General features: G+C 32.1%; 1 protein-coding gene across 1 annotated transcript in view; it reads left to right on the forward strand.

Moving 5' to 3' along the window:
• Positions 1-24,247, forward strand: part of LOC123253802 (THO complex subunit 2-like) — a 77,338-nt gene that overhangs the window by 42,356 nt on the left and 10,735 nt on the right. The window contains 15 exon segments of the mRNA XM_044682938.1: positions 1,193-1,273; positions 1,360-1,456; positions 3,063-3,180; positions 3,528-3,707; positions 9,753-9,917; positions 10,758-11,033; positions 11,304-11,445; positions 13,142-13,299; positions 16,658-16,786; positions 18,050-18,181; positions 18,269-18,453; positions 18,880-19,061; positions 20,173-20,248; positions 22,591-23,006; positions 23,153-23,211. Coding sequence (XP_044538873.1) covers positions 1,193-1,273; positions 1,360-1,456; positions 3,063-3,180; positions 3,528-3,707; positions 9,753-9,917; positions 10,758-11,033; positions 11,304-11,445; positions 13,142-13,299; positions 16,658-16,786; positions 18,050-18,181; positions 18,269-18,453; positions 18,880-19,061; positions 20,173-20,248; positions 22,591-23,006; positions 23,153-23,211 — 2,396 coding nt within the window.

Genomic DNA, 24,247 nt, shown 5'->3' on the forward strand with positions numbered 1-24,247 from the left:
CTTTCAGAAACCCTAGAAAGACATCATCATCCCCATTTAAACTGGAACATATAAGCAAGACAGATTAAGACTTGCCCAAAGTCACATAGCCTATCTGAAGGCTATCTGAAGGACGAGTTGAATTCAGATCTTCCTAATTGTAGGCCCCATACTCTTTTCTCTGAAAGCAAAAGTCTTTAGTTTTATCAAACACAAGTTTCTATGCACTTTGGCTTCTGCATATTGTATTCCTAATCTGTTCCTTTGATCAACCTCCTTATTTCTTATCTTGTATCAGTTTATTTGGACAGGTTATGATGGTGATGTAGTTGAAGATCTAGTATTGCTGGATTCCCTCTCCTTACCCATACTTGATTTCTTAAAGAGTTCCTTTTGTTCCTTCAGATGACTTTTGTTGTTACTTTTTAATTCTGTGAAAGCACTGACTAAATAAATTAATTATAGGTGGTAACTGTCATTGCTATTACATTAGTTCAACCTAGTCATTGATAGGTTACTTTAAGTTATTGTCCAGTTATTACTAAAACCCTTACCTTCCATCTTAGGCAGAAGAGTACTAAGGGCTACATAGTGGGGTTAAGTGATTTGCCCAGGGTCACATAGCTAGGAAGTGCATGAGGCCAGATTTGAACCCAGGGCCTCCTCCAGACCTAGTTCTCAATCCACTGAGCCACCTAACTTGTTCCCTGCCTGCAATTATTTGAAATGGAATTTCTCTTTCTACATGTTCATTTTGGTTTCCCATGGCAATGTGTGTGTGTGTGTGTGTGTGTGTGTGTGTGTGTACACACATAAATACCACTTTTATATGGTGATTTAGTATATATTTATCTTGCAACTTTGCTGAAGATGTTAATTATTTCTATTAGTTTTTTAGTTGTTTTTCTAGGAGTTAAGTGAATCATCACATGATTCAGAAAACCTGGTAGCTTTATTTCCCTTTACTTATGCATATTCCCTCAATTTCTTTTTTTCTTACTGCTTTTCATAGAGAGTATTTCTATTATTACATTAATTAGTAGTGGTGATATTGAGTAACTTTATTTTGGCACTGTTACAGAANTGGGCATTGTGTGTTGTTATTCATTGTTATTTCTTACTGTAATTAAATTGATCTATTTCTGGTCATTTTACTAGTGGAAACTACTAAGTAATATAATGCATAAAATATTTTTTCTTAATTTCATAAAAGATTGCATTATTGAAGCTCTAGCTAATCCAGAGAAGGAGAGAATGAAACATAATGACACAAATATTTCAAGCTGGCTTCAAAGTGAGTATCATGATCTAGAAAAGATTTTATTTGGAGTTAATTCTGTGATTACTGAAGATTTTAAGTGTCTTTTCTTCATATGATAGGTCTTGCTTGTTTCTGTGGTGCAGTTTTTCGCAAATATCCAATTGAACTTGCTGGCCTTCTGCAATATGTGGCAAATCAGCTAAAGGCAGGGAAAAGGTGGGTATGTAAATTGTGTTAAGGTTCTAATCCATTCCTACTTTTATAACAGGTTGCTATTAAGTAATTTAGCTCTGTTAGTTATTTTTGCCTCTAATATTAGATTTCAAAATGATATTCAATTTAGATTTTCTAGTTGTAATTTTCTTTATCTTTGAATTTTTAAAATAATAAAAATATTAAATATAATTTTATTATTGCATTTATATATTAACCCAAATTAGAATAGATTCTAGCCAATGAACTTTAAGAAACTTTACCTTATACCACTGACATTTTTCAAGTTCTTTGTGTATTTTTCAGCTGACATAAATGCTTAAATCTTTAAAAACCTCTACTAAATGTCAGCTTTCTCACCAATTCTCTTCTTTTTGTTTTAAATCTTTACTGTAAACATGAGCTACTTTATGCTATTTAATCTATTATTTATGAGTCTCAATATTACTGAACTCACTGGTTTGTTATGATTTTAGTGAAGCAATAAATGTAAAGTGTTTTGAAAATTTTAGTACTTTCTTTGCATATTAGTTTTTGTGATTTCGTCATTTTATTTTTATGAAAATTCACAGTTCCTTCAGAAGATTCTTATGTGGTAGTATAGTCACTGTACTTGGAGAACTTTCTTGCTTGTGTACATTTTTCCCACAGTCAAATGAACAGAACTTGAAATTATATTCAATTAATATTTCTCAGGTTCTGTAACCTGTTTCTTTTAACATACTGTTAGATTACATTCCATTTTTCAACTTTTTTTGTTGGATGAAGATCCATTATCACCCTTTTTAACTGATCTTCTTTATGTTCAAGGTCCTTTTTTCTTCTGCTTACATTATTCTCAGTTTTAATAAGATAGAGGTTTTTTAAGATGAGATTTTAAGGTTAAACTATCATCACTCTACAGTTCAATTCATTTCTATTTTTATGTGAAACACCAGTTATAGAGGTATAGAACTTTAGTTACAAAGTATTTACAGTCTGTTTGGGGAGACAAAAAAAATTTTTGAACTATTATAGCAAAAAATATAAAGTCAGTAACTATATATAGAGTAATAATAAAGTCACAATGATTAAGAAGAGAGAACTCTAGGGGGCAGCTGGGTTGCTCAGTGGATTGAGAACCAGGCCTAGAAATGGGAGGTCTTAGGTTCAAATCCGGCCTCAGACACTTCCCAGCTGTGTGACCCTGGGCAAGTCACTTGACCCCCATTGCCTATAAAAAAAAAAAAGAAGAAGAGAGAACTCTATCAGAAAAGGCTTAATGAAAAAGGAAGAGAAAACAGTATATGGTAGAGGGATGGATTGTGATGAAATGAGAGAAGGCCAATTTGATTGCATCAAAAAGTTTGACTTGTTTTTTTCTTGTGTCTTAAGTATAATTGCTACAGTAATTTAATTTATCAGTTTAAAGAACTAGCTATATGAATCTGGAGATGAATCATTTCACTTTTTTATGTCAGTTAAATATTAATAAATTTCAGAGCCAAGACATTAGTTTTCTACTATACCTTGATGCTTTTCTAATAATTTTCTGATATTAAAATATTGCATGCTGTCATCTCTTTTTAAGTCTGTGTTATTAACATAGTTTCCTTCTAACTTGGAGTAGCTTTGATCTACTTATATTGAAAGAGGTAGTACAAAAAATGGCAGGAATAGAAATTACAGAAGAAATTACAGTGGAACAATTAGAGGCTATGACTGGTGGAGAACAGCTAAAAGCTGAGGTGAGCATGGTTTTTTTTTTCTTTAATGATTAGGTCTATTTCTGTTACCTCAATATAAGGTGAAAAGTTAGAATTTCAGATTTTGATATTTAGAATTATAAGTAAGACTACCTGGGATTTATATTATAGTGACTAGAGAGAGTAAAAAAAGAAAAGAAATAGGGGTTCAACTACACATTTCATTTTTGTTATGCTGCACTGACTACTCAAAGAGGATTTTATTTAATGTCACATTCTTTTTTTGAAACTTCTAGTTTTAATATGACAAATGTCTTGATCATAGCTTGATATGCTTTTGTTTATATAATACATATTTGTAGCCTGATTAGTTTTTTCCTTCTTTATAGGGTGGCTACTTTGGACAGATCAGAAACACAAAAAAATCTTCTCAGAGGTTAAAGGATGCACTTTTGGATCATGATCTTGCCCTTCCTTTATGCTTACTAATGGCTCAGCAGAGGAATGGGGTAATATTCCAGGAAGGAGGAGAGAAACATTTGAAACTTGTGGGAAAGTTGTATGATCAGGTATTTTCAAAAACATTCACATTCAGGGGCAATGAGGTCATACATAGATCACTAGGCCTAGAGACGAGAGGTCCCAGATTCAACTCTGACTTCAGACATTTCCTAATAGTGAATAAATAGCAAGCCATTTAAATCTATTCCTTACTGCTCTTCTGCCCTGGAATTGATTGATTCTAATACATATGGGAAAGATATAAAGGGAAGAAAAAAGTATTCACATACCTCGTAATCTTACACTTAACATTATTTTTTAGTCTGATTTAGCTTTGAATAAATATATTCACAATGTTGAATTATATATTTTTGAATTTAATAACTTCTCCTATGTCAAAGGCAGGAAAATCAAAGCCTGTTATAAATCCATATGAATAGGCAAACAATCTCATTAGCTATGTCCAGAAAAAGAAAATATTCAGCTCTAATGAGTGAATTTCAATAACAGAGCATTCTTTCTGAGCAAGAGATTATTTATAAAAAAAACTGAATTTAGGGCAGCTGGGTAGCTCAGTGGATTGAGAGCCAGGCCTAGAGACGGGAGGTCCTAGGTTCAAATCCGGCCTCAGACACTTCCCAGCTGTGTGACCTTGGGCAAATCACTTGACCCCCATTGCCTACCCTTACCACTCTTCCACCAAGGAACTAATACACAGAAGTTAAGGGTTTAAAAATATTTAAAAAAAAAAACAAAAAACTGAATTTTCCTTGAATTATGCCAAAAGACTTTTAGGGGGGAATGACAGGTTTCCTTTTTATAGGTCTGGGCAATATAGAACAAAAAATAGAATAGGGTTAGATGACATAGGGTTGAGGACAACATGATTAATTACATAACTGAGACAAGCAAAACAGTGTTTGCTTGGAAATTGGGAATTGTACTTCTTCTTGCAAGATCAAAGAAATGGTCCAATTTTAATTGGATATCAAACTATAAAGATATAAGATCCACGTTGTATCCTCAAGGATAGCAGAATAGGCAAGAATAGAACAGAGATAAGCAGTACTGAATACTAAACTTAGACCATGTGAATGAATTCTGAACCAAGTTAATAGATAGGCAACTATGACATATATATATATATATTTTTTTTTATATGACATGTATTTTGAACAGTATGTCCTTTTCTTTCTTGGATCTCTTTGGAGTATGTGAATGGAGTTTAATAGTTTTTCAGATATAATTCTGAATTGATTTCCAAAATAGATCAGTTTATAATTTTGCCAACCTATTCCTAAAGCCCCTTTTGATATTTATCATTTCCCCTTTTTGTCAGTTTAGCCAATCTGTTGGGAATGATATGTTTTGATTCACATTAAAACATATTTTGATTCACAGTTCTCTAATTGGTAATAATTTATAACTATTTTTCCCATAGAGCTATCAATGACTTAGATTTCTTCCTCTGAAAATTGCCTATTCCTAACATTTAACCATTTATATTTTTGGTTCAATTACTATATATCTTTTGCTTGGTTTCAATGAATCTGTGCTTTAATGGTTCAGGACAATTCTGAGGAAGAACTCTGGGATTAGAAACACGGAAGAAAAACAACTGCCCCATTACATGGGCTGATGGGGATATGATTGGGGATCACCCTAGTGCATATATAAAATAATATGGAAATAGGTTTGTTCAGTGACACACTTATAACCCAGTGGAATTGTGTATCGGCTACGGGAGGAGGTTGTGGGGAGGGGAGGGAAAGAACATGAATCTTGTAACCATGGGAATATATTCTAAATAAATAAAAATTTCCAAATTAAAAAATAAATCTGTGCTTTTTAAACCACTATTGAATTGTTTTGGTGATTAGAGATGTATAGTATTTTGTGATTCCACTACTATCTCTCTTCTTTCTCATTTTCTCTACCCTTCCTCCCTCCATCAGTTTTCTTGAGACTCTTGACTTTTTATTCCTGAAGATGATTTTTTTTCTAATTCTCTAAAGTAATCCTTTGATGGTTTGATTGCTGTAGTATCAAATATGTAAATTAAGTAGTTGTACATTTTTTTATATTGACTGAGATTAAACATAAAGAATGACTATTTCTTCAGTTGTCTTTGAATGAAAAGTATTTTCTAATTGTATTAATATACTTTCAGGATTTGTGTTGGCAAATAAAATCCCAAATATTTTAAACTCTTAAAGATATATTTTCCCCCCAAGGTTACATGATTCACTTTGTCTCCCTCCCCTCTTCCATAGTTGACTAAGCAATTCTACTGGGTTTTATATTTATTATCACTCAAAACTTATTTTCATATTGTTCATTTTTTAAATAATCTTTTAAAATCAAAATCCCAAATAATATATTCAAATAAACGATTAATGAATCATGTTTTCTTTTGCATTTCTACTCCAATAGTTCTTTCTCTAAATGTGGATAGAATTCTTTTCATGAGTTCCTATATTCTGAAATTGTTGTGGATCATTGTATTGTAATAGTAGCAAAGTCTATTACATTTGATCATACCACAGTGTTTCAGATACTGTATATAAAGTTCTCCTGGTTCTCTTGTAGATATTTTAAATGAATTTTTCTTTTTGTTTTTCACTGTTCATTTCATTGATAATGTTCAGAAATGCTGATCATTTGAGTGGGTTATTTTTATGTCATGTTTTGTATAAACCAGAATTGCTAGTCAGCTTTAGGAGTGGGGAGAAAAGAGAGAAGAGGGGAGGGAAAGAACATGAGTCATGTAACATGGAAAAAATATCATGAAAGAATATTCTTTTTTAAAAAAATTAATTTATTTAGAATATTTTTTTCATGGTTACATGATTCATGTTCTTTCCCTCAACTTTTCCCTCCCCCTTCCTGGAGCTGATGAGCAATTCCACTGGGTTATACATGAATCATTCTTCAAAACTTATTTTGTGGAAAAAATTTGTCATGTTTAACCTTATTACAAAATTCAATTGAATAAATTTTCCCTTTTTTCTTTTCTTTTTAATTAAATTAAAATTTTTCAGTTCCAAATTCTCTTTTATTCTCCGGTCACTTCCCTCCCTATTGAGTAGACAAGCAATATGAAATTTAACATTCAAAAGTACATTTCCATATTAGATATGATGCAAAAAACCGTGTAAGACAAATAAAAAATACATTTTAGTTTGCATTCAAGAGTTCATATGTTCTGGTGGTAGATAGTATTTTAAATTTTGAATCCTTTAAAATTGTCTTTGATCATTATGTTGATTAGAGTTGCCATGTTTTTCATAGCTGATTGTCTGGCTTTTCCTCCCTTTACTTTGCATTAGTTAATATAGATCTAGCCATTCTTTTCCTGAACCATCCACCTTGTCATTTCTTATAGCAATTATAGTATTATAGTATTCCTTGGGGCCTCTCAGTGTTACAAGAAGACTGCTGTGATTATTTGTGTAATCCTTTGAGGACTGGTTTTACTGATTCTTTGGTTTCTATCTGTCACCCAACTCATTCTTATGACTGTTAGAAACTTACTGGCACAGTGGCACTACACCATGAAAACCATCTTGGCAGAGAAATAAACCATTCTGAGGGTAATTTACAGATCTGAAACCCTGGGGTGAGTTAGTATAATATTCAACATAAGGATGTGAAGATTTTATTAGCAGAAGAGTCAAATATGAGTAGGCATTTTCTATTCAGCTTTAGTCTTTTTCATCTATTTCAGTAAATGTCAAAATCTTCCAAAGGATTAAATTAAGTTATACTGCGTAGATGATTCCTTGAATATATTTCAAGCCATCTGTTCTTTTAAGGGTGGAAGTCTTAAATCTTGTGTGATCCAAACTGAATTCATGTAATTTGAATTAATTTTTTCTTTTATATTCTTTCAAAATACTTTGCTTTAAACGTTGCATAATAAATTCTGCTCCAGCCTTTTACCTTTAATCTGTGTGTGTCACTCTGCTTCAAATGTGTTTCTTGTATATAGTAGGATTCTGGTTTTTAATTCTTTACTATTCACTTCCATTTTATGGGTGAGTTCATCTCAGTCACATTCAAAGTTATGATTACTATGTATTGCCTTCCTTCTTATTTTCCCCTTTTGAACATTTTATTACTTTTCACTCTGTTCCTCCTCACTAGCGTTTTGCTTTTTATCACCACTCTCTGCTCATTTTCCCCTCCCTCCATTTACTTCCTCCTTCCCTTGTCTTATTCTTCTACTTCTCTGTAGGGCAAGATATAATTCGGTACCCCAATGAGTATATTTGTTTTTCCCTCTCCTTTAAAAATACTTGGAAGAATTTTTTCTTTTATTTGGGAGCTTTGGAATTTTGCTACAATTATAATTTGTAGGAGTTTTCATTCTGGAATTTTTTCAGGAGGTATGAATGGATTCTTTAAATTTTTATTTTATTCTCTAGATCTAAGATTCCAAGGCAATTTTCCTTGATGATTTCTTAAAAGTTGATGATGTCTAATTATTTTATCTTGGTTTTCAGGTAATCTTGTTCCTCCTTGTTCTGTTATTTGGATTAGTTTTCCCAATGAGACATCTCACATTTTCTTTTTTCCTCCTTTTTTAAAAAAACCCTCACCTTCTTGTCTTAGAATCTGTATTATGTATTGGTTCCAAGGCAGAAGAGTGGTAAGAGCTAGGCAATGGGGGTTAAGTGAGTTTCCCAGGGTCACACAGTCACACAGTCAGGAAGTATCTGAGGACAGATTTGATCCCAGGACCTCCTAAATTCACTGAATCACCCAACTGTCCCCTTTTTCTCCCCTTTTGACTTTGTTTTGTTTCTTGATTTCTCATGAAGTCATTAACTTTGCCCTACCCAATTTTAATTTTTAAGAAATTCTTTTCTTTGGTGAGCTGTTTTTTTTTTTTCTAATTTGCAAATTCCTCTCTTTTAGAAGTTATCTTGTGGTAACATTGGGCCATTTCTGTTTTTTAAGGCATTATTTTGTTTAGTATTTTTTGAGCCTCATTTACTACACTGTTAGTTCTCTTTCATAATTTTCTTGTATCATTCTCATTTCTTTCCCCAATTTCTCCTGTGTCTTAAACACATTTAACATTTTTCTTTGAGCTCTTTTTTGGATAGTCATTTTCATCTTGTCTTTTTCCTGAATTTGTGTCTTAGTCTTTCATTCTTCTCGTTTTCCCAGCTTGTTTCTTTTTTTTTTTTTTTTTTTTTAATTTTTTTTTTTTTTTAGACCCTTAACTTCGGTGTATTGTCTCATAGGTGGAAGAGTGGTAAGGGTGGGCAATGGGGGTCAAGTGACTTGCCCAGGGTCACACAGCTGGGAAGTGTCTGAGGCTGGGTTTGAACCTAGGACCTCCTGTCTCTAGGCCTGACTCTCACTCCACTGAGCTACCCAGCTGCCCCCTCCCAGCTTGTTTCTTGATTTGGAACATTTTATTAAAATTGGGCTTTGTTTGCCATGATCCAGGCTTTTTCATGCTGCCGTTTTCAGATTTAACACAATGGGTTTGCAAATTTTTCGATGTGCCGTGGGTAAAGATGTGGTTTAGAGTGTTCTCCTTGTCTACACTCTTATCTTAATCCTGGAAGGGTCCCTGCTCCTCTCTTTGCCTTGGACTATGACCCATTAACTGCACAGAGGCAATAGAGTTGTCAGTCAGTGCCAACTGCACCCAGTTCTAAGTGTTGTTGCATTCCTTATTGTACTCAACTGTAGTTGTTGTGGCTATTGTTTCTATGGCCATCTGTGTGTACCCTGGCTAGACCTCTACCTTATGTTCCAGACTTTTTCCTATGGCTGCTTAAGTTTCCTCATGCTAGGAAAATATCCTGACTTTTGTTGGCCCTGCCACTCTTAAATTTGCTGGTTAGCAATTTTGAGAAGTAGTTTAAAGTTATTTAAAGTAGTTATTTAAAATAGTTATTTATGAAGAAATTTTTAAAAAGTTTTTTTGAATGGGAATATTGGTAGTTGCCCTTAAATATTGGTAACTTCCCTCATGACTCATGAGAAATATTTTAAGATTTAGTATATCTTATTTTACACACACACACTGAGAAAGAGATTTCTCTCTCTATCTCTCTGTTTCATCTTCTTATTTGTTTTTCTTTTCAATTTAGTGTCATGATACCTTGGTACAGTTTGGTCGATTTTTGGCATCTAATCTAAGCACAGAGGATTATATTAAACGAGTGCCTTCAATTGATGTGCTCTGTAATGAGTACCATACACCCCATGATGCAGCATTTTTCCTGTCTAGGCCAATGTATGCACACCATATTTCAGTAAGTAAAGGAGTATTTTCACTAACTTTAATGTATAATTTTTTATGCTCTTTAATTTTCTAGCAGACTAAAAAAATAATTAAAAATTTTGGAATTCTGTGTTCTCCTGTTGATAAGATTTTAATATTTCAAAAAAAGCACAAGAATTCAAATCTATTAGATTATACTTATCTCTGTAGGGGAATTTTAATTTAAAATCTTAATTTTAGATCTCCTTAACTCCCTCCCCTCCAAGTTCCCTGCTTTCTTCCTCATCTACGCTGCCAGATAACCTTTAATTCCAGGCAGGAAGAAAACTTATTCCTATTATGTTATATTCTTTTCTGGTATTCCCTTTCTTCTACCTCCCCTAGCCATGCAAACTTCATGTCATGAATGAGATGAGATTTGCCAACTCTTTTCTTTGATTTGAGATGGAAGACCACCACACCATGCCATTTGTCTTTTCATCTTTCTGGTTGATCCTTCAGGTCTTACCTAACATATGCTTTGTCTTTGTGCCCCATGATATTTAGATATTGTCATGTGACCTATTGATTCAACCCAGGGAACCCTTTGCTTTGCTACTCATCAACTTTCCATCTTTGAGGACTTTCCATACAACTTGAAACTAAAGTTTCTTCTATGTAATATCTATTCCATTTAAGAGTTACGGCTTTGAGATGAGCTTATTTTCATTTTCACTCAGTGATAGTAATGAATAATTTAAATTTTTTTATTCATTCATGGATAAATATAAAGACTGATAGAATCAGTGATGTCATAGTTTATTTGACTGTACTTAGAAAGTATGCCAATGCAAAATATTTACTATTTTTTTTTCTCTTTTCCTATCTCTAGTCAAAGTATGATGAACTTAAAAAAGCTGAAAAGGGAAATAAACAGCAGCACAAAGTTCATAAATACATTGCATCCTGTGAATTAGTGATGGCTCCTGTCCATGAAGCAGTGATCTCTTTGCATGTTTCTAAGGTGTGGGACGATATCAGTCCACAGTTCTATGCTACATTCTGGTCATTAACAATGTATGACCTTGCAGTACCACATAACAGCTATGAAAGAGAAGTCCATAAACTTAAAGTCCAGATGAAAGCAATTGATGACAACCAGGAAATGGTATGTCTTTTGCTATTAAAACAATGTTAGTTTGTAATTCTAAAAGAGATAAAAATCATTGTTGAATTTTCCTTAAAGATTACTTTTTTATATATGACTTTTTTCTGATTGATTTCTGTTGATAGATTTTTAATGTTAAATTGTCAGGTTACTATACTTGGAAATAATTCTTTTGATTCAAAATAATTGTTATGAAGTTTTATTTAAGTCTTCTCTTAAGAAGATAAAAAAAGAAATAATGTATTTAAAATTTTTATTTTTGTGTGACAGCCTCTAAATAAAAAGAAGAAAGAAAAAGAACGCTGTACTGCTCTCCAGGATAAACTTTTAGAAGAAGAGAAAAAACAGATGGAACATGTTCAGAGGGTTCTACAGAGACTAAAACTAGAAAAAGATAATTGGCTTTTAGCTAGTAAGTCTGTATGATTTTTCTAGTTCTCCTGCTGATCTATGGAATGTGTTTTATTTTTGCATATTTATTATGTTGTATATTATGATTAGAAACATTCGTCTGAGTGTCTTGGGAATAATAACAACTGTTAGTCATCCACATTTTGTCGTAATATTTTATGCCATTCTAGATATTATTTTGCATTTTATGTTTTTGCACAAAATTCTAAACTTTCTAAAATTTTTTTTAAATTTACACTGAAAAACTGATTGTTATTAGTAAAGAGATATTTTAATTGATTACTTTTTCTTTAATTTTTTGTAATTGAGAGCACTTTTGTGTAGTTTTCCTATATTCCTGTTTTTCTTTTTTTTTTAGTTGTAATGATTTGTGAGCAAATACTTTTTAACTTTTTTGTAATTAAGATTATCCATTTTACTTCTTCTGAACATTTGTTTCATAGTTTCTATTGTACTCAAATCTATAGCCGTTTTGATCTTATTTTGGTATATGGTCTTATCAGTTCTCTTCACACTTTTTGTTGAAATGTGACTTCCTGCCTCAAAGGCAGGGATTGTTGATTTATCAAAGGTAAACTTATATATGTAGAAACAGATGGTGTGGATTGGAGTAAACTGAAAAGTGTAGTTTTGTTTTGGGAATCCCCACAATGATTTTCTATATTTTATATTTTCAAGTCTCTCAAATTGCCAAAATACGCATAAGATATTTAATAAGAAGTAATAACTACTCCACAGAATGTTTTATCTCCAAATTGGTAGAAATAGGGTGGACCTGGAAAAAGAATGATTAAAGGGTGATGAGAGGAAAATTATCTCAGGTGTTCTTCTAAAGGACATGATAGAAGAAACTTAGAGTTTATGGAGTACACTTAATAATTACCCTAATCTCAGTTCCACCATCAGATTCTGTGGCTTATTCTAGATTGACCTAGAAAGCTAAATGGCAAAGTGTATAAAGGATGGAAGGGGAGAAAAAAGGGCTAGTTTTCCAATCAGAGGGGAAAGGAGGCTATAGAGATGCTATCTATAATGATTTGAGTTCACTGCATGGGGATGAGATTAGTAATGAGAAAGTTAATGGGACATTACTTATTCATAAAATGAAGTGGTTAAACTAGAAAACTTTTAAAAATCTCTTCCAAGTCAATGATTATTATTTTTCCACCATATTGCATCCCATTATTCTTTCTAGCTGTACTTTATGTATTATCTTTACCAATTTCAAGTTCTTTTTTTAAAAATTAATTTGTTTATTATTTTTTTTAAACTCTTACCTTCTGCCTTAGAGTCAGTACTGTGTATTGGTTTTAAGGCAGAAGAGAAGTAAGGACTAGGTAATGGAGTTAAGTCACTTGCCCAGGGTCACACAGCTAGGAAGTGTCTGAGGTTGAATTTGAACCCAGGACCTCCTATCTTTGGGCCTGGCTCTCAATCCATAGAGCCACCTAACTGCTCCTAGAGTGTAAGTTCTTGAAGGCACAGACTGTCTCTAAAATGAGAATTTTATCTCTAGTACTTACCAGTGCCTGATTCATAATGTGTTTAAGAAATGTTTTTTCATCTATCCTTGGAACTTCCCTCTTTCCTGCACCTATTTTCTTTCCTAGTTTTCTTAGAAGGGAAATTATGAAATAAAATAAACTACTTGTTAAATGAATATCATTTAGACCATTAATATATATATTTTTTTGTAGAGTCTACTAAAAATGAGACCATTACAAAATTCCTACAGTTGTGTATATTTCCTCGGTGCATTTTTTCAGCAATTGATGCTGTTTACTGTTCTCGTTTTGTGGAATTGGTACACCAACAGAAAACTCCTAATTTTTCCACTCTACTGTGTTATGATCGAGTAAGTTCTTTATATTTGCAAATATTTGTAGTTTATAAGTAAACTTTTTTTTTTTTTAAACCCTTGTACTTCGGTGTATTGTCTCATAGGTGGAAGACTGGTAAGGGTGGGCAATGGGGGTCAAGTGACCTGCCCAGGGTCACACAGCTGGGAAGTGGCTGAGGCCGGGTTTGAACCTAGGACCTCCCGTCTCTAGGCCTGACTCTCACTCCACTGAGCTACCCAGCTGCCCCTTATAAGTAAACTTTTTCTTGAACATCAGAAAATATCTAATTTCATCACCATGGTTACTCTCTCTTTGAATAGAAATCATAATCTTCTGTACCCTATTGTTAAAAAATTTCTTAACTTACCAAAAAGATTTGTTAACTAAAGGTCAAACTTTTGATACAGAATATTTCCACATTTAACTAGGTTAGCATAACAAGTTTATTTCTAGGTAGAATCTTAAGACTTACTAATTTTATTACCCCTTGGTAGAATTTTGCTACTTTCCTAGCAATGTTTGCTTAAAATATCAGTATTATTTGGTATTACTGAATTTCTTTTGATTCATAATGTTTAAGTTTTTTTTTAAAAATTAGTAATAAAAGCTGTTTTCTCCTTAATGTTAAGAAGGCAGAAGGTGGCCGACTATTAAAAACCATTTTGAAAAGCAACATAGAATTATATGTAACCCAAAAGTTAATAAAAAAAAGTATGTGCCCTTTGACCCAGCTGTACTACTGCTTAGTACTTTATCCAAAATATATTAAAGAAATAGGAAAAAGTCCTTATTTGTATATACCCCAAACTTGATATTTATTTTTTTAAAGTGTATTTAAAAATTTTGTAGCAGTTCTTTTTTTGTGGTGGCAAGAAACTGGAAAATAAAAAGCTGTCCGTCATTGAAAAATGGCTGTACAAGTTGTGTTATATGTATATGTTTATGTAATATAATATTATTGGGCTATGAGGAATGAGAAGAGAGATAACATGAATAGAGGAAGTAAATACTGAGGTGGCAAGAACGGTTAAAATCAGTATTATAAAAATGAAGACTTCCACTTCCCTCCTCTTCCCTCCTCTAATTAGAGAAAGCATCATTTGGCAAAAAGATATGTATAAATATGAGAAACTATGCCTCAGTTATTTCTGTTGGTCATTTCTGGACATATACAAATCATCTTTCAAACAATATTTCTCTTGTATATGATGTTTTGGTTCTGCTCATTTCATTCTTCATAACCTCATGTATGTCTTTCCAAAGTTAACCTGCTCATTCCATCACAGTCAGATCTCACAACTTGTTTAGCCATTCCCTAGCTGATGAGCATCCTTTCAATTTCCAGTTCTTTGCCACCTCAGGTTGCTGCTGTAAATGTTTTAGAACATATATTTTCTTTTACATCTTCCTTGAGCACCTTAGGAAATAAATCTAATAGTGGTATTGCTTGGTTAAGAGGAATATATTGTTTTATAACTGAGCACAATTCCAGATGGCTTTCCAAAATGGGTTGAATTGCTTCAGTTTTCTATCAACAGTAAAACAATGGCCACATTTTTCTACTCCCCTATAACCTTTGTTGTTTTGCCCTTCTATCATTTTAACCAATGTAATATATATGAAATATGTCAGAATTGTTTTGATTTGCATTTCTCTGATCAGTTAATGATTTAGAGCATTTTTCATGTATATATATTTTTTCATCCAAAATTGTCTAAATCTTTTGACCAATTACCAGAATACTTTTAATAAAATGATGAAGAGGGAAACTGAACTACACATCTTTCATAGAGTGAGGGTAATATGTAAATATGGTGTAAAAAGTCAATAAAACTTGAAAAAATTTGGGTTTTGTCTCTATATTTACAAACTTCAAAAGCCAAGTTATCTTTATTTTAGGGCAGTAGGGATTTTTGGATTTTTAGGGTGTTTCTTCTTTAATATTGCTGTCTCAAAACATGGACTGATAGGGATGTTATTGGGGATATAGACGCTAAATGATAACTGTAGTCCAACTATCAATAATATGGAATTGTGGGGCAGCTGGGTAGCTCAGTGGATTTGAGAGCCAGGCCTAGAGATGGCAGGTCCCTAGGTTCAAATCTGACATCAGACACTTCCTAGCTGTGTGATCCTGGGCAAGTCACTTGACCCCATTGCTTACCCTTACCAGTCTTCTGCTTTGGAGCCAATACACAGTATTGACTCCAAGACGGAAGGTAAGGGTTTAAAAAAAAAAAAAAAAAAGAAAAAATAATAATGTGGAATTGTGTGTCAGCTAAGGGGGAGATAGGGGAGTCTGGGGGAGAGGGAAAGAACATGAAACATGTAACTATGGGAAAACATTCAAAATAAAAATTAAAAAACAGACAAACAAAAAATATTGTTGTCTCAAAGCCCCATCAACCCTCTCTCTTTCCCAGACCAGAATCTAGGACCCCCAGAATACTCGCTTAACATTGGATAAGCATTACCAAGGAATTGCTCTTTGTCTTTCAACTGTATCTATAAAGCTCGACCACAGAGCTTTGGGCAGTTTGGACACAAACATCATATGAACTTTGGGAATGTCTCTAAATTTGTACAACTCACTGTTTTTTGAAACTACTACCCTTTTGCCTTACTCAGAGAACACATCAACTTCTCTGACATGGGCATGCCATGAAAAATGGTTTGGTAGCACTGTCAGCCATATTTCAAAATCAGTACCAAAGTTCTTCAGAGAGATCTTGAAAGTGTCCTTATATCATTTCTGTCTGTCATGAGCAAATCTTTTTAGAAATTTTTTATAAAGTAGTCTTTTATTAGAAATTATTGAAAGTAGTTTCAAAAGAAAAGGGTACTAGTAGCAGTGGCAACTGTTAATAACTTTAGCCCTTTGTTGGTCTGATATGTATACATTTATGAAGGAAAGAAAGCCTTCTGATTTTTGTGGTGTGATTTGAATTGGAAAATATTTCTATTTTGAGTTTATTTGGTATACAATCAAAATTTTTTTGGGGGAAGAGCTAGAATTATTCCAGATAGCTTTAAAGTTCCTATCAAATCAAGAATTTTTTTTTAGTCATTTTCATGTTTAGATTTATCAAAAAGTTGGTTGAAATTAATTACAGAAACAAGATTTCCCCCAAAAAATTTTGCCCTGAATTTCAGCTTATGTTTGTGAGTTTTAGTGGATATACAATTTTCTCCTAAAATACCTAAAAAATAATAATAAATCTAAGAATGCAAAGGGGAAAAATTAAAATTACCACTTTAAACAACATTTAACAATAGTCACAAATTTGTGAAAAACTTAAAATTGAGATCTGCATATGTTAAATCAATTTTCATGAAAAAAATCATTGTATATTTTAAACTCCTCTCTTCTAGGTTTTCTCTGATATAATTTACACAGTGGCAAGTTGTACTGAAAATGAAGCAAGTAGATATGGCAGATTCTTGTGCTACATGCTAGAGACTGTGACTAAGTGGCATAGTGATAGAACAATATATGAAAAGGTAGGAAAATAGTGTTTAAACTTTTAAAAATTTAAATTAATATTTTTAAATATTATTTTAAAAATTAATAATTTTCCTACTTATGTACCATCTGCGATGACATAGCCTTTTTTGTCTGAAATTTCCCATCTTGGTCTTTCCTTTCTGTATTTGTCTTGTAAAAAGTTTCAGAAAATTGAACATGGTATTTAGGTTGTGAAAAGAAATACAGAAAATCAGAAATATTAAACATATCCTTTATTGGGCCATAATATATAATCACATTTAACAAAGGGATAGGAAAAAATGAGATCATTTGGAAATTATGCAAACTTAATCATAAAGAATGCTAGATCAGAGAATAAATCAGAGTAATATTAGAATAATTTCATTAAAGATAATGGTAATAGGTAACAGCCAAATTTGTGGGAAGCATTATAAATCGTTCGGGGACAATTAGTGAATTGGATTTTAACTTAAAAAAACACCAGAAAGCTGAAAAATTAAAAAACTCAAATATTAATTTCTAATTAAAAATAGACATTTTGAAAATTAATGAAAAGATTAATTTTTTAAACTCATTAATAGAGGGGATTTTTTTAATGTGCAAAAAATATTAATAACGTAGATATCACTTTTGCTAATCATTTTTTTAAAAGGGAACCAAATTATTAGGATTATAGCCAGGTGGCTTATAAGACAGGCTTATAGACAGGAAGTCATGGATTCAAGTTTGGCCTCAGATACTTCCTAACAATGGGACCCTGGGCAAATCATTTAACTCCCATTTCCCTGTTTTTACTACTCTTCTTCCTTGGAACTAATACACAGTAAATTCTAAAGGTAAGGATATTTTTTAAAAAGTAAAAAAAAATGAGTTAAGAAGAAAAGAATTATTAGAAATTTTGTCCAACTATGTCAATTAAAATAAAAAAATGAAACTAGTTACAAAAATTAAAAGAACTCCTATTTTTCAAGAGATGATACTTGACAAATGGAGAACTCTTGATTTGCCCAGTGTTATTTCAGTATTAAGTATCTTGAAGTCAGATTTGAAATTTGATCCACTGCTCTATTCAGAAAATCTAATACTTTTTGTTAGTTTATCAATTTAGGTAAAGAAAACATAGAAACTTAATATGTCAATCACTAAAGCTAATTAAAGGTAAATAGAGTTAGTGCATAATTTCTATTTCTGTCTTCACAATTACCTTTCTCTAAGTGATTGGAGAAGTTCCCTAGAATGAAATGAGTGTCTCACTTTAAAACTTAATTTTTCCTTAGGAATGTGGTAATTATCCAGGCTTCCTTACCATTTTAAGGGCAACTGGATTTGATGGTGGAAACAAAGCTGATCAGTTAGACTATGAGAATTTCCGACATGTTGTACACAAATGGCACTATAAACTAACAAAGGTAAAGAGAAAACCAAAGTTTTCATTGATAATCTTTGTTTTTTTTATAACATTTTACTTAAGTAATTATTTAAAATCTGTATTTTAGGCTTCAGTACATTGCCTTGAAACAGGTGAATATACTCATATCAGAAATATTTTGATTGTACTCACAAAACTACTTCCTTGGTACCCAAAAGTCTTGAATCTGGGTCAAGCTTTGGAAAGAAGAGTTCATAAGATCTGTCAAGAAGAAAAAGATAAGAGGCCTGATCTTTATGCATTGGCCATGGGGTAATTTATTTTAAAGTGATTTACTAGTATAATTAAATTTGAAATATAGCTAATATGAGTTTGTTGTAAATTTTAGATAATGTATCTAAGTTGCAAAACTTATACTATTATCTGAAGATCCCTTAAAATATGAAGAGATTGAATAGTGTACCCTCTTTGTATTGGTTGATTGGGTAGCCTCAAAGTGATATATAAGAATATCATTATTAGAACTTTAGTCACAAATATTACCTTGTCATAAATTCAGAACTGCACTGTGTATTGTAAACGTTTTTTAAGAAACAGCTTTCATACTTTTAGTCATTTGCTTACAGGATCAAGTTTGAGGTAAACATAGCTTTCTTAATTTACTTTTGTAGAGTAAGTAACATCTATTATTATTCATTGATTTACATTTATGCATTTAATACTTTTAACACTTTTTAGCTATTCTGGGCAGTTGAAAAATAAAAAACTATTCATGGTACCAGAAAATGAATTTCATCACAAAGACCCTCCATCAAGAAATGTAGTTGCTGCACCCATACAAAATGGTGCTGGTGGTGTTGGACTTGCATCACTATCAATAACTGCAGCTAAGATGGAAGAAAGAAGTACTGTGGACACTGGTATGCCATTTTTAGTTTATCTAATTTAATGTATTTAAAGAAATCCCAATATTGTTGACATTTTATATATTGATAACTGTAAATAAGTCGAATTGAAAATCTGATAGCAAATTGTCTTGCATTATTTATGTAATCGTGTCAATAATAATTTATTTTTAATTTTGTTGGAATTGTAGAATACTTTGCAATACAAGAAGCATTTATTGAATATCTTCTACATATAGCTATCTATGCTAGGACCTAGGAGAGTTAGAAAGATAGAAATAGAGATAGAGATAGAAATTTGGAAAACATAAAGGAAATACTATTTCTGAGAAAACAAAAAAAAAGAGAGGACATATAAATGACATAATTGCTATTTTAAAATATTTTGAAATGTTAACAGACTACTAGAATCTCACATCACCAAATGTAAATACCTTCTCACATCCATGGAACAGGAGAGCAGTGAACAGTTTCTACTTTCCTCTCTCAATCTTTATTATTTGTTTTTAATCTTTTATCTCTTAAATCATCATCTGTTTACTGAAGTTTTAGAGACTTTTGAGTGGCAAAAAAAATTAACTTCAAATTTTAGGATTACAAATGAGCAAAAAAATGCCATATTGATATTACAAGCCATATCAAACATATCCCATTATGCTAATGTGAAGGTTAACTCTTAAGTTGTTAAGAGAGAAGACAAAATGCACTTCTCTTTGCTTGGTTAATGTAAGGGAGGTAATTCTTCCAATATATTAAAATACCTTTTTGGGGGTCAGAAAATCGGAATGTTTTCGTAAGATAATGTTAAGTAATTTGGCATGTATTTAAGAATACTGTGGTCTTTTATGGGGCTGGAGTCAGGGTGATTCATCATCTTGAAATAAAATCTGTCTTCAGACTAACTATGTGACCACAGACAAATTAATTCCCTCTCTTTGCCTTAGTTTACTCTTTTGTAAAATGCGTTGGAGAAGGAAATGTCAAGCCATTCCAGAACCTTTGCCAAGAAAATCCCATATGAAGATGAAATGACTAAACAACAAATTATCTTATCTATTTGTTTAACTTTTTTTTAAATTTAGCGATTTCAAAATAAAACTTAGTATTGTATTGTTTTTAATTTCAGAAAAACTAAAGGAAAAGTTTCAAGGTTCTCTGAAAGTTTTTAGTAAAACAGCATCAAAAATGACTTTTAACAGCAGGTAAGAATTGTAACTCGCTTGTGTTTTAATTACTCAACTTCTTAGTATTGACATTTTAAATATTTAATATTTCTATATCTAGATCTGAGAGCATTTAGTAGTGATAGAAGGCATTTTATGTTATAGTGATTAGCTGGTACTATGGCTGACTGTTGCCACCATCTGCTTATTGGTCTCTGACACAATTTTCTCCCTCTTCTACTTTAACAGAGTAATCTTGCTAAAGTGCAGTATACTGCTTTTTTAGTCAGTACTTCACTGGCTCCTTATTACTTCCAGGATCAAATATAAGATCTTATGTTTTGCATTCAAATTTCTATCTGTTCTTTCAGTCTTTTTATACCAAGAAAGACCTAATTCTTCCCATGTGTTCTGTAATCCAGCAATGCTAATCTGATGCTTGTTCCTTATACATGACACTCTGCACTTTCTGTCTAGTTGTCCATTATGTCTACATTATACATTATATTGCTTATTTCCTGGCTTCCCTGGCTGCTTTTAAGCCCCAGCTAAAACCCCATTTTATTTAAGAAGTCATCACCAATGCCTTTCCTCTGTTAGTTGTGTATTTACATGTTTGTCATATATATTTATTTGCTTGTTGTGAGCATTTTAAAGTCGTGGACTGTGTTTTGCCTTTCTTTATATTTCCGGGACTTAATATGGTATCTAGCTCAAAGTCAGTGCTAAATAAATGTCTTTTGACTGACTGATGGGAAAGTCAAGAAGGTTGCTGCCTTCTAGATCCTTCTTTTGCAATTATCACTCAGGAGCCTCTTCACATTCTCTCCTTCCAAACATATCATCCACATTGAAAGCACCTTTGATCCCATAGGCCTTTTCCAAATCTTAGTGACTATTCATTATTATCCAGTTGGTTTGATCTTAATTCTGAGCATTTGAATCCAATTTGAACCCAATTCTTAGCTCATTAACATAGCTAAATGAACATATTATTACAATGTGCCAAAAAGGGCTTCTTAAAATGTTTTAAAATAAGGAGGACTAAAAGAAAAGAAAGAGTTGAATTTGGGGACTGAAAAGGAGAGAGGGTGAGAGGCAAATAAATGTAGTTGAGGCCAGTGGTGATGTGCACACTTCTCACTTTAACATCTTTGTAAAGAGAAGAGTAGGGGGTTTGGGGCATTGGAAGTTATAAAAGTATAAAATTGGAGAAACAGAATACTGTAGAATGGATGAGACAGAAGAATCTAGTGATAAATTTTTTAAAAGAAAAGCATTTAAAACAATAAAAATTCACTCAAAATTAAAATAAGGACCTGTAGAAGACAAGAATAATTGTCATGATTTCAGATAAAGCAACAGCAAAAATCAAAGAAACAAAAAGGAAGGTACATATTGCTGAATGGTATCAGAGTTTGTTTTCAATACTTATATTTTCCAGGACATAAATATGTATTAAATGGCTTAGTATCTAACTACTTAGAGAAAAGAAGAAGAAAACATATATTTATTAAGAGCCTTCTATGTGCCAGGCATTAGGCCGAGTGCTTTACAAATACGTCATTTGGCAAACAAAAAAAATGTTACTTATGAGGAGAAATAGAGAATAAAAGAGACCTTACTGTATTCCCTTTCAGAACTAGAAATCTACTAAGCATATAAACAAAGAATGAATAAGTAGATAAATTAATTTGTTTCAGGACTTCTGAAGAAAATTTTAGGAAAGTTAAATATAATAGCTGTTTGTCATTACTGATTGGGAAAAAAAGTATAACTATTTCTTAAACTGACCAGGTTAGTATGCATAAAAAACCAGTAGAACAATAGAAATATCAAACATCTCCTTTACTAACAAATGCAATAAATTTACATCAAACAAGGGGCTACTGAACAAAGATTAAAAATTAAATTGGAGACTAACGTCCCAGCTTTCTTGTAAATTGACTGTAATCTTAGACATGTCCTTTCTTCATACTCTATGGAAGAGTTCTCTGTGTTCATGAGTTGTAACTCCTAGCCTCATGATCAAAAAGTAACTAGAAATATGTTCAAAGGATTTTAGTTGGCCATGCTCCCAATTCAATTTTCTTTCTTAATTTATTCCACTTAAACCTTTTATGTTCTCTTGTTTTATCTTCCCCAATGTAGGCTTATTGCACATAGGATCCTTACATATGAATCATTGTGTCTCTAATGTCTATCAGTTTTGGTATATTGTACAGACATTTATTATGTGACAGATGTAGTGCTACATGTAAGTGGTGTTTAGCAAGTATTAGTTGAATGATTTATTACTTTATATGAGACAGGTTTTATATTCTAAGATAAGATAATCATATCTCTAAAAATCAGAGTTTGTATCTTTTTTTATTATTAAGCAGCAAAATTATCAAAGAAAATGAGAAAGAGAAAGAGAAAACTGGTAAAGAGAAAAAAGAAAAGATTCCATCTACTTTTGCTGAGGCTAAATTACTTGGTAAAGAGAGTAAAGAAAAGCCAAAGGATGATCGGACAAACAAAGATGAAAAAACAAGGGAGACAAAAGAAAAAATACCTAGGAGTGACAAAGAAAAAGTTAAAAAGGAAGAAAAGGCTTTTAAAGATGAAAAATGTAAAATGGGTGGGGCCAACATAGATTCAAAATTGACTGTAGAAAAAGAAAGAGAATCATCCCGAGAAAGAGATATTCCTAAGGAAAACAAAGGAAAGGAAAGTGTAAAAGGAGAAAAAATAGCAGTTATTGGGTTCTTAAAGTCACCAGGTCTCCGACTGGAAACATCAGAATCTGAAAAGGGTAAGTGACTTTTAAAAGATTTGTTAAATTTTGTTTTTTAATGGGAAAAAATGTTTCTTTCTTTTTGAACATCCCTAGATTCTTTTATTAAGAAGCTAATGAAAACAAGATGTTCATCATAGTTATATTGTTTTCCCTCTTAATAGAACAGAAACGCCGAAAACTTGATGCCCACTTATCTCAATTGCATTTCTCGACAGTTAAGGTTAGTTAAATATGAAAAGGGCAAATCCATATTGTGGTTACTTGTTTGAAATGCCAGCATCTCAGTTTCTTTTGGGTTTTATACTAACTATTTACTGAATAGCTATAGGTTCATCGTGTAAGTAATTTTCATAATTATTATATTAAGGGCATAGCTTTTCACTCTCTGAATCCATGTGTGTGAATTTAAATTTTAGGTAAATATAATTGGTTTTTGCAAGTTGCATCTAGTTTTTAGTTTTAATTACATAAGAGAATAGTCTGCCCTGACCTCTCTTCTTCTTTTGACTATCTAAATAATCCTGTGATTGTTGTTATAACTAAGAGAAATATTCCTGTTTTTTCAGCATAAATTTTAAGAAACACAGTGAGCTAATGACTTACACATAGATAGGGTGGGTGGATAAGTAAATAGTTGGATACAAATATAAATTCATTGTTGATACATCCATTTAAACAATTTTTAGATAGATTTAAGCATCAGACAGATCAGTGATGGATAATGGATTGATTTACATTAATTACAAAATAGTCAACAGTAGTTGATGGAATGCTAATTTTGAAATTAGAAAGACCAAACTCAAATCACTTTTTCTATGTAATGTCAGGAATATCTTTTTTAGGTTACCGCATAAACTACTATAGCACATGTAGGTCCTGAACTTGCACCTGTTTTCTGTGTTAGAATTCATATGTTCAAGGAGGTTTATGCTATGCTATATTTCTATATTTATTAAGCCCCTATATGCATGCTTCCATTTTGATTATTAGTTGTAATTGATGATATCTGTACCATTCATCATCTGATTTCAGTTTTACTATTTCGCTTCTTTCTTTTCTTGCATCCTTCCTTTCTTCTTTCACCCTCCTGTTTTTTTCTTGCGCTCTACTTCCCTACCTTTCCCTCATTTTCCTCTTTTCCATTCACTTCCTGTTTTTCCCTTCCCTCCCTCTTCTTCTCTCTTTTCCCCTCCCTTTCCTCTTTCATTCTCTTCTTTTCCTTATTCCATCTTTCTTCTTCACAAGTTTCTTAAAAT

The sequence above is a fragment of the Gracilinanus agilis genome, chromosome X, assembly GCF_016433145.1.
Source record: "Gracilinanus agilis isolate LMUSP501 chromosome X, AgileGrace, whole genome shotgun sequence".
NCBI classification, from domain to species: Eukaryota; Metazoa; Chordata; class Mammalia; order Didelphimorphia; family Didelphidae; genus Gracilinanus; species Gracilinanus agilis.